Raw genomic sequence first — 11614 nt, forward strand, 5'->3', positions numbered from 1 at the left:
TAAGACCATGCTGATACATCGCTATACACCTATTGAAGCACTTAAAATATGAAATAATGACAAGGTCAAATGATGATGAGAATGCAGAGAAGCTGGATGTCTCCTGCACTGATGGGGATGTGAAATGGAAGATAGTTTGGGGCAATCTCTTAAAAACTAAACATACACTTACCTCCTGTCCCAGGAGTCACATTTCATGGCCTTTATGTCAGAAAAATGAAAACTCATGTTCACACAAAACTGTACACTAATTTGCATAGCAGCTTTAAATGTCATTGCCCTAAACTAGGAACAACCAAAAGGCCCTGCAACAAGTGTGTCCATATCATGGAAGCCTCTCAGCAATAAAAAGGAAAAATTGTGGGTACATTCAACAACTTAGATAGATCTAAAGGGCATTATGCTAATTGAAAGAGGCCAAGCTCAGAAAGCCACATACTCAATGATTCCATCTATTTGACATTCTCAAAATAACAAATTATAGAGATGGAGAGCAAATTAGCGGTTGTTAGGTGATGGGGTCTGAAGAGAAGTGATTGTGAATACAAAGGGCAGCATGAGGGAGAACTCTCTGGTAATGGAGTAGTTCTGTGCCTGACTATGGTGGTGGTCACACAGATGTACTCATGGGAGGAAACAGGCACATTTACCAATATGTTTCCTGGTTTTGATATGGTATTATAATTTTTAATATATAATCATTTGGAGAAACTAGATAAGACGTACATAGGGTCTATCTATACTGTCTTTGCAAGTTCTGGTGAATCTATAATTATTTCAAATTAAAAAAATTTTTTAAGGTGGACTTCTGGGTAAAATCAAGAACCCTCACAACACCAAATGCTAGCAAGCCAGAATTCAGTACAATAGGGGATCTCATTCCTTGCTGATGGTAATGCAAAATGTTACAATTATTTTGGAAGAAACACTGTGGTGATTTCTTACAAAGCTAAACATGCTCCTATATTACAGTCCAGCAATGTTTTCCTTGGTATTTACTCAATGAGTTGAAAATATATGTCCCCACAAAAACTGGCACAGGAATGTTTATAGCATCTTTGTGAAACTTGGAAACAACCAAGATGTCCTTTGACAGGTGGATTGATAAACTGTGGAACGTCCATACAATGAAGTATTATTCAGCAATTTGAAAAAAGCTATTAAGCTTTGAAAAGACATGGTGACCTTAAATGCATATTGCTACATGAAAGAATCATGTTAGACTAAAAAGCTCTCACTGTATGATTTCAACTATATGACATTCTGGAAAAGGCAAACTATAGAGATTTATATCATACAAAGAACGAACCCTATTCTAAACTATAGACATCTGTAAATAATAATGTATCAGTGTTGATTCATCAGTGTGGTAAGATCAAATGTACCACCCTGCTGCCAAGTGTCAATAATGGGAGAAACTGTATGGAGCAGGGAGGGGGAAAGATGGGGATATTCAGGAACTCTTGTATTTTGTGCCCAATTTTTCTGTGAACCTAAAACTGCTCATTAAAGGTAAAGTATTCAAAAAATGTCTTTTTATATGGGAGGTTGTAGATGTTTTCTTTTTTATGCCACATATGTCTGAGTTTTAGTGTATTCTCTATTGCCACCTATTTATGGTAAAAAATGGGAGTTACATAAAAGAAACACCTGTGACTATTTTCAAATTTCTAAAGATGTGCCTTGATTCTTTAAGCCACAGAATACAGAAACTTGCTAGTTTTTAGTAAGTCCTTTAAGGTGTTAGATAAACTAAGGCATAAGACAATTTCTAAGTGTTTACTTGAGAACATGATTCAAGTCTGGCTGTGCCAACCTGAAAATGGTGAAGAGTTCTGTGACAAGAGCTGGAGGAATAGGCTTTGGTAGAACAGGTGCAGAGGCAAAGCACAGAAATTGCTTTACCAATTCCCTGATTGGCTATATTCTTTTCAGTTGCCTTACCTGGAAAAGCCCATTTGGCTATTGGTGAATTTGCTGGCATACGAGTGCTTACAGGGATTGACTCTAGTTTAGGTTTCACTTTGCTTATGTAAGTTGTTACCAAGCTGTTAGCGCCATCTCAGTTTAATGGCCTCCTAGTAAAATTACCCAAAAATTATCCCCTTTTGGTTATCCTTGTACACATAAGAGGTGGACCAAAAATTTGATATTAGTATCACTCTAGGCACTATCAGGGTTAAGTGGTTCTTGTTTCCCTGTGAAACTCATAGGTTATAAAGTAAGGTTTGTGAAAGGTGTTTGCACCTCACTGTTCATGTCATTTCTGTTTCTCCAAATGCAGTGAGACCATCTGATATACTGCTGATGGCTCTGAGCATGTGTTTGAGACCCTTGAAGGAACACAGCTTCATGATGACTATCAGGACGAGAATACCAAGGGAGGGAAGTATGCTTTTTGTCAGGACCTCCATGAACCAGACCAGTAGGTATCAATGTGTTTTAGCCAAAAGGCTTGTTAATTTCTTGTACTGACTTTCTATAATATCAGAGGTATTGATCCAGGAGCAGCAGGAGGTATTTGCTATGGCATTGACTCCTTCTTCAGCTAACAAGCAATCTACAGCAATTTTATTACCTCAAACGCCTTATCACCTCAAAATAAGCCTTATGCCAGAGTGGCATATTTTGAGATGAGTTATTCTGCTACCCTTCAAAGTGATCTTGCTTTGATTTGTGCATTTCTGGGATTTTTATCATCAGGTTATAAACATTTTGAGAAAAAATAATGGAATTTATAATTTTTTGCAATCAATAAGCATGAGACATAATTACTTTTCTTGCATTTGTCCTTTAATTCCTTTTTTAAAAAATTATTTTATTTATTTCTGACTGCTAGAGAGAGAGGCAGAGAGAGGCAGAGGGAGAAGCAGCCTCCCTGCAGGGATCCTGATGTGGGACTCTATTCCAGGACCCCAGGATCATGCCCCCAGCCAAAGGCAGATGTTCAACCACGGAGCCACCCAGGTGTTCTGCATTTGTCCTTTAATATTATAATAACTCAGTGTGTAAAAATTGCCATCAGTATTTTCATGAAACAAATCAAGTAAGTTAAGCAAGGTATCAGTGAATACACAGCTAGTAAATGTAGAGTAAGATGAAGCCCAAGTTGACGTCAATTCAACATCTGGTATTTGCTACTCTATCAAACTGTCAGGATAATTGATCTTTATGGTTTGGGGTAGGCTCTGGTAACTAGTTAGAAATAAATTTCAAGTAATAGTTTCACAGAGAAGTAAGCAAGAGCTCACTGTATCTCAAACATTTTTTCACTCTATTTTAATGTCATGTTTTCCCCCAACTTTCCACTTTTTACTTGATTTTTCTGCATGGGGATACATATCCAATACAAGATTGTTTCAGGAATAAGTCAGACCATTTATCTAGTAATGACACAGGCATCAAAGACCATTTAATAAAATGGGTAATGCTGATCCACAGTGTCCTATCCTATTTTCCGTTAAACCTGGAGTGTCATTGATATGTAAATCCTGTAACATGTAAATCCTCCTCTGTTTTCCACTCCACTCTCATCTGCTCCCCATCATCAGTCTTGCCTATTAGCTGCGGCTAAACCCTATGCTTTAACATTCATTCTACTAAAGATCCACATGTATCACTGACTTGGAAATCAGGAACCAAAACTAGATTCTGAAATCATTCCTAAGCAGAGATCTCTCAACAAACAAACTCTACTCTAGAGTTTTCCATAGAGGGACTGGACCATAGCAACTGGATTACTTGCAGATGCTGTGAATGAGACATGGTCATAATGAACCTGGATATTCCTTTTTATTTTAAGATTATTTATTTATTTACTTATTGTTTAGAAAGCATGAACAGGGGGAGGGGCAGAGGGAGTGAGAGAATCTCAAACAGACACTGTCCTGCATGCGGAGCCCAGGACGTTGAGATCATGACTTGAGTCAAAATCAAGAGTCAAACACTTAAATGACTGAGCCACCCATGCCCCAAACCTAGATATTTCTGACTGCTTATAGAACTTATCACATACATTCAACATTCACAAATTTCAGGATGAAAGGATCACATATATTCCTTTGTCCCTGTGAAGAACTGGCTTAGACATAAAAACTTCATCTCAGATCCATCAAATAGTTTATTGTGTTAAAAAAAAATCACAATCACAATTTGAAGAAACCAAAGCACTAAGTGTAGAAGAGATATCTGTTTCGAACATTCACAAGGTTCCGTAGTAGAGAAAAGATCCTATGGGGTCTATTCCAGAGGCATTGCATGGTGATATTAAAATGATGGTAGAAAATGGAGGAAAACGGATCCAAGAAGGGTCAGCAAAGAGAGAATAACTAGATATCAGATCAGGAAGACATCATTTTTCTTAGAATATCTAAAAGTCTGGAAAATGCAAAAAAATGGTTGTCCTCAGTGAGGTGAACAGTTGGAGTATTGCCAGGTTTATAAAGCTATTGAAGCATAAATTTCTTCACTGATCTTCTCTCTAGGAAACTCCATTGCCTGTAGCAGGATACGCATAGTTACTAAAGAGTTAAGATTATTATTTTAAGCTCTTTTTTCAGATTCATTCCTCTTCTCCCTTAAACCTTTGACTTTGGAACCCCTTTAGAAAAAAAAAAAAAGAAAAATCCTTTGACTTTGGAAGTGTCTCTAAATATTCACTTGACCTCTATCTAGTAAATAGAAACTTTCTAGCATGAATTGCATCTCCCACTCTCCAAGTGAACATAAATGAGCAGACCAGAGCTTCCAGAGCTTACGCTTTCTTAGAAGTTTCAACACCACTTTTCAGATTGGAGAAGAAAAAACAGACATTGGCCTTAAGGAGATTTTTATTTATGCAGTGAATTTATCCTAACCCCCAAAGAGCCAAGCTCTGGAAATATTTCTGAGCTGAGGTACTGTTTCAGAAAATATATACCAGAAAGTACTCAAAGCTTTCCTAGATCATTGATTCATTAGTATTATGTGAAACAATAGTATTGGGTAGTGGAGATAATTTCTAAGACTGAGATTGTGGTATAGGTGCACATGTATCGGAGAGAATATGGGGTCTTAAAGTTTTGGGATACCAGATGGTGTCAATGTCTGATTCTGTTCTCGCAAAGATAAATTAAGAGTCATGACTTTCCTATCATTTTCCTTTAAAGATATCACATATCCTTCTCCCCACTCTGTTTCCTTCTTTTGGATAATTCTTTCTATATATATGCCTTCCTCTACATCAAACCCACCTGAAAGTGCCTCAAAGAGGCCCTCGGCGTTCACCAGCTTTGACCTTGCGCATGCCCTTGATGATGAAAATGGTCCCAGTAATGATGCCCACCAGACCCACGATCAGGCCCAGGGCACACACCACATTCTCTGTTGTCTCTGGGAGGGGGGTTGGTGGTTCAAACTCTGGGGAAAATAAAACAGAGTACAGTACAGAGGTAATGACTGTGTATGGCGTAGCAATTAGAATCAAAGGTAGTGTATTCAGTCAAAAAAATAATTATCAATCAATTAAATAAGAGGAAGACAGAATGATGTATGAAGGAAATGCATATTAAAAGGTGGGTGAAACTGAATAATGGGAGAAGACAAGGAATAGGAGTCATAGCAATTGTTATGGATGAGTTAGGGAACATCCCAAAGCACCAGACATATGCATCACCGGGGAAAATCATAAAAGAAAGGAGATGGAAGGATGGTCCATACCCCAGTGCTTGAGAAGAGGTTCATCCAAACCCCAGTGCTCCACCTTGCAGTCATAAACGTCCTCGGCTGAGGGCAGGAAGGGGAGATAGTGGAATTTGCGGAAAAGGTGGTCTTCTCTGGGCAAAAAGATTGTCTCTGACACTCCTGTGGTGACAGGGTTTCCATTTCGAAGCCACGTGACATTGATCACTGGTGGGGAGAACTTGTCGATGAAACAGATGAGGATGTTGGGCTCTCCCAGTTCCACAGGGGTGTTTGAGAGCACAGTCACCTCTGGAGGTACTGGGGACACAGGACAGAAATTAGCCTTCCCTGCTTGGGCTAGTCCTTCTCCCTCCCACTGAAACAGAATAAGCAGTTGAAACTCTGCCCTGAGGATCTGTACTACAGTCTCAGATACCTATCTCTGATACTCTCCTCCATGAACTGGAACCAGTGCTGTGGTGTAAGATATACAGGATATTTTAGGCACTGGAGATAATTTCATTCCTGCCCACCCTCCCCAGCATAGATTTGGGGCAATGGCTCTATAAGTGACTGTGGATGGTAAGGATGAGATATGAGCACATCAGGAAAGGAACAAACTCATATGAAATTCTTGGGCCTGTGGCATGAGAAGTAGGGACTTGTTTATGGCCACACTAGGCCCCTGGGAGGGAAAGTCAGTCACAATAATGTAACACATAAGCTGAAGCATCTATTTCAAAGTTATGATCCCCATGTCTAGGAGTGCAGCACGTACCGTTGGTGTTCGGGGTGTGGTTGGAGCGCTTTATCATTGTGTCAAGGTTAGCTTTGTCCACAGCTATGTTGGCCAAGGCACCCTGGGCCTCAAAGCTGGCAAAACGTCCAAATTCTTCAAGGCGCCACACCGTCTCCTTCTTTTCCATATCCACGTGGAAAATCTCATCACCATCGAAGTCAAACATGAACTCGCCTGATGGGTCAGGGGTCAGATAGAACTCAGCCTGGATGATTACGTGCTCCTCTGAAAAGGCAGGGAAGAGAGTTAGGGTGGAAACCAGGAGCAGGAGAAGAAGTAGAACCCAGGATGTGAGACAAACATGTGGGTGTGGGCAGTGGAAGGGATTGGCCATGTGGAATGGAGGAATGATGGAGAGCAGAAATGAGCTGGAAGATGAGGCTCAGGTGCAGGACATCCATGTTGAACAGAACTAGGAGGGGAGAAATGAAGGGCAGAGGTAGGGTGCATTGAAGGAAATGAAGGCTGAAAATCCTAGATTCTTGTGAAGCTGCTGTTAGGTTCCATGCTAGTAGCTGAGAAATGATTCCCTTTTTGGAAATCTAGCAGCAATTCCTAAAATAGAATCACTCACTGTATTTTCCCAGGCATTAAATACAATTAAACAAGAGTTCTAGGGCCTCTCTCAGAGCACTGGATTATTAAGAAGAGGGAAACACTGTTTAAAAGGACACTTGGGTGGCTCAGTGACTGAGCATCTGCCTTCAGCTCAGGTCATGATCCTGGAGTCTTGGGATTGAGTCCCACATCAGGCTCCCCAGAGGGAGCATGCTTCTCCGTCTACCTATATCTCTGTTCTCTCTCCCTGTCTCTCAAGAATAGATAAATAAAATCTTTAAAAATAAATAAATAAGAGTCTAGGTTCTGAACTCTGGATCTAATTAAATCTTTAATTCTTATTCAGGTATTTACTTATCTAGTGGTTTAAATGGATTATTTTATCTACTTCTTTGCGGTTTTCCTATTATATTCTCTTATGGTTTTGCTTCTAACTTGAATTTGTCCTTAGAATTAAATGAGAGGCGCCCGTGTGGCTTAGTCAGTTAAGTATCTGACTGTTGGTTTCGGCTCAGGTCATAATCTCAGGGTACTGAGATCGAGCCCCAAATTGGGATCTGCGCTGAGTATGGAGACTGCCTAAGATTCTTTCCCTCTTTCTCTCTTTGTCTCTCCCCACCCGGTTTGTGCAATCACATACTCTCTCAAAAAAAAAAAAAAAATAGTAATAAAAAGAATTAGATGAGGTAAGTAATTTCTTAGTACATCAACAGGCTTATAACAAGCATTTTAGGTTCAAAACTGCTTTATACTTAAGAAACAGAGACACCTCTAGCTTCCTCTTCCATCCCAAGGGAAGAGCCTCTATTTTATCACATATGCATCTCCATTTGTGGCCCTTTCAAGGCAATAGAAACATACAGTTTCTATCATGGGTCTTGGAACTGGATGATTATATTACTTATTTCCAGCGTACTGCCATCCTTTCTGGGGTTTAGTCTGGGTAAAGGTTACTTTTTCACAATACATCTTCATAGCAGTAAACATTTGCTTTGCAGATGGCAGAGAATAATAAAAGAATTTCCATATCTTTTTTCATTGTTCTACTCTTTTGAGAAAATCACTAAGTAGCTGTGACCATAGATCATAGATCCACTGAAGTGGTGAAGGCGCCATCCTTCTCCTAAGAGGAAGTAAATTAAGAGCAATTGGTATAAGCATACCTGCCCTTGCTCTTCCTTGGGTAGATTGTTGCTTTTGGTAACTTCCTTTTCTGGTGATCTTCAATGCAATATCTGTGCTTAAAATATTCTGACAGGATTCACTTGCCAAAAAAAATATCATATATTTGTCTAAGAAACAGTTGCAAGAACTTCTCATATTTTTTCTCATTTAATCCCCACAAAATGATGTGAGATTTCAAAATCTACTAATTTTCCAGAAAAAGAAATTAAAGCCCAGAGGATAGCTTGTTAATACCTCTCAGAAAAGATTTTCACTTCAAGTCAGCCTTATCTCAAAGTCAATGATATTAATCCATACCATTTTTTGTTCCTCTCAACTAAATGTGACTGACTTGAATTTATAAGATCAGAACTCCTCCAAACAACAATTTTTTAATACTTTCAGATTTAGACCACACGATGCCTGCCACACTTTTCCTTCACTTCAAAGACAGTCTTGCAAATATTTACAATTTATCTCTCCAATGCTCTCAGAATTTCTATCCCAAGTTTTGTTTCTCTCAGCACTTACCTTTGACAGCCCATGATTCCTGAGGACCCATCAGGAAAGCCATGATGAAAAATCCTAGCACTGGGACTCCACTTATGGTCATTTTCTTCTGTGATTTGTTGGGAGGTCAGTAGAGCTAAAGAGTAGGGTATAACTGACACGGATTTAAAAAAAAAGAGAGAATGTATGGTATGATAGAGTTTGACTGATTGAAATTTAAATAAGTTGAGCTGAAGCCAATCAGAAAAACTTTTGAGATGATACATCTGTTGCTAAGGGAAGAGCTCTTGTCAAAGGGTCAGGTAAACAAGTAAAGCTCTTAATAAAAAAAAAAAAAAAAAAAAGAAAGAAAAAGAAAAGAAAAGAAAAGAAAAAGAAAAAACACCTCATACATATAATCAAATAAAAATAGCAAAATAAACAAATGTTCAAGAATCACATTCACCCATAGACTGTTTCATCCTAATCCAAGTTCTAGAAAGGGATGTACTTGAAGCACATTAGTGAGAATAAAATCAATGGAAACACCCTACATGGCAGTTAGTGAAAGATTATTCTTCTGTGCTGTGACAGCTGGGGAGTTTGTTTAAGGGACAACAAAGCATCTGAGAAAGAAGGTAGGTTGTCATGCTATGGAGAATGCCTGATTCTTGGCAGTAGTGGGTGACAGAGCTTCACTTAAGTAACTTCAGGAGCTTTTTGCGTCAGGATTCTCCTTCAGTACTCTAGACTCCCAGATGGCCAACTCAGCCCAACTCAGCTAGGCATCCCTGGCACTGTACGATATTGAGAGAATATCAGAAGAGAAACTCTGAGTGTCAACATTCCCCTAGCTAGAGAGGGATGGTAGACACACCGTAGATAGTGGCTATAAGAAACAGTGGACTGTAATCTCTACCATCTTAAATATGATCAAACATTGCAGTAGACTGCTGGGGACACTCCTCATTTGAGGAACTTAGATCAATGAATAGGGTGGAATAAATATGGCAGAGCTTATTCTACTGGGAGAAATAGAGATAATAACCTGCAGGAGAGCTTTCCCGTAACGTCCCTCAGGTAATAACATTCTGAAAGCTCTCTTCATGTCATAAATTATTGAAGTTCTGATCCCAAGAATTTGTTTTGATATTCACCACTGAAAAAACTGAAAGTTAAATCATTCTGACCTTCATGTTTCTGACCATACAGTACAATATAAAGGAAAATTAAACCACATGTAGAAAGGCTTGGAATCTGAATACTTCCAATGAAGGGAGAGAGCCCTGACAGTGAGGCAGCTCCTCAGATGGTGAGTTTGCTGTTTAATATCAGTCATGACACATATGCTCCTGGTGGATTTTCTATACTGTTGTGCTGAGATATTATCCTGCTCCACAGCCACCGTCACAAATCATGAGGTTTTTTCCCTACACATTACCGATTATTTGATCGGATCTAAGGACTTTGAACACCCTCTCACATTGACTTCTAGATCATGTGGAAGAGACTCACAGCACAGTTTTGCCCTAAGATTGTTAAGGAATACACTTTCTGGATGCAAAGGAATGGGCCAGATGAGAGCTTTATAGTATCAATCTCCGCTGAGAGTCTGGTCCTATGATTTAGGCTTGTCATCTCCTCTCTCAGAGGAAAAAACAAGTATAATGTCTGTATGCCTGCCCTTTGCTAGCTATCATACTGACTGGTTCTTATAAGCAGCTCAATGAGTATATGGTAAACTCAGAGACACTTTACAGAAAAATGTTTTACTTGTCATAACAGCAACTTCAACCTAAGGTGTTGCTCAGCAACTTATGATATGGCTTAATTTAAAATACTGATTGGTTCTTCTCATGAGATTACCAAATTTGGGAGACTTTAGAAAATACTTTCAGTTCCCTTTTTCCATGCTAGGAGAGAAGTTTCTATCTGGACACTACCCATGGTCTCCTGTTCTTTTCCCATATTCTAGCTTCCTATGTCTGAGGGGATTTCTGAAGGCACCTCAGTGAGGTATGAAAAGTGACATCAAATGGTGGGAGGAGCTACTGTACTAGTCATAGTTCAGTCTGAAAATAGAAGGCCTTGTAAGACACTCTAAATAGAATTGTTTGTTACAATTCTTCTGTATTAGAGGGAATTATAACTTTAAAGTGTTTAGGAAGCCTGAAAGAGCAAAGGTCAGTGCAGACTCCTAACTCCAAGATCAGGAACCTATGGGAAGCTGCTGCGGACATCACAGCTCCTCTACAGCTCCAGGGAAAGGAAAGTCTTGGCAATACAAGGCTGTTCCCAAGAGTCCTGTCCGTGAAGCCCTTGTGTCCACTGCATCAGATGGCTTCAACCTACTTGTCACCTTCCAAATCTCATAATACTAACTTTCACTGACAGCCTGTTGGCCACATCCAGATCCTGGGCAAGAGAGCCTGGGAAATGTAATACTCTTACTTTTATTTCCTGTGATACAGATGACACATAAAAGCTAATGGGAATTTTTGAAATTATTAAATGCAAATATGTATACCTCTCTCTTGTTCCTCCCACAGTACCAAACCTAGAACCAGAGGGTATTTAGGGGTAATAGGTTATGGCTTGGAAATGAGATAACTTTCACACAGAACCTAAGGCCACAAGTGTACATGTGTGTATATGTGTGTGTTGGGGCAGGGGGAAATTAGTAATTTGGAATCCACATTTCAGAATATTTCCCTGAAAGCCAACCACAGGTTCTGTTGTTATGATTTGAACATCTATAGTCAGGTTGTTTTATAATTCCCAAGTTTTTTTGTGGGTTCTAAAAGGCACAAGCTGAATTCAATAACTGAGAGATTGTGAAGGGACAGATTAGGTTGAAAAATCACTACAGAAGCCTAAGACTGGTTGCCTCCAAAAGCTGCCCCCATATTGCCAATAAATCGTTTGACTCACTCACTTAGTACC

General features: G+C 39.3%; 1 protein-coding gene across 2 annotated transcripts; it reads right to left on the reverse strand.

Annotated features, from left to right (window-relative positions):
* Window positions 1-4102: 4102 nt before the first annotated feature.
* Window positions 4103-8884, reverse strand: LOC144317726 (HLA class II histocompatibility antigen, DR alpha chain). Of its 2 annotated transcripts, none has more exons than XM_077904540.1 (5): window positions 8714-8884; window positions 6440-6685; window positions 5698-5979; window positions 5232-5397; window positions 4103-4497 (listed from the first exon to the last, which is right to left on the reverse strand). In XM_077904540.1, the coding sequence occupies exons 1-4, from the start codon at window positions 8793-8795 to the stop codon at window positions 5243-5245; spliced, it is 765 nt and encodes a 254-aa protein (XP_077760666.1). In that variant the 5' UTR covers window positions 8796-8884; the 3' UTR covers window positions 4103-4497; window positions 5232-5242. The 2 variants fall into 2 exon arrangements, with proteins under 2 accessions (XP_077760666.1, XP_077760667.1); XM_077904541.1 differs by having other exon boundaries at window positions 4103-4600.
* Between the last annotated feature and the right edge of the window lie 2730 nt (window positions 8885-11614).

Source organism: Canis aureus, chromosome 7 (genome assembly GCF_053574225.1).
Source record: "Canis aureus isolate CA01 chromosome 7, VMU_Caureus_v.1.0, whole genome shotgun sequence".
Taxonomy (NCBI): domain Eukaryota; kingdom Metazoa; phylum Chordata; class Mammalia; order Carnivora; family Canidae; genus Canis; species Canis aureus.

Excerpts from the sequence above, each read along its gene's own strand:
- LOC144317726 (XM_077904540.1), bottom strand. The coding sequence starts at position 8,795 with ATGACCATAAGTGGAGTCCCAGTGCTAGGATTTTTCATCATGGCTTTC. Across the intron at positions 6,686-8,713 it reads GGAATCATGGGCTGTCAAAG|AGGAGCACGTAATCATCCAG; the intron begins GTAAGTGCTGAG and ends CTGCCTTTTCAG. Across the intron at positions 5,980-6,439 it reads CCACACCCCGAACACCAACG|TACCTCCAGAGGTGACTGTG; the intron begins GTACGTGCTGCA and ends CTGTGTCCCCAG.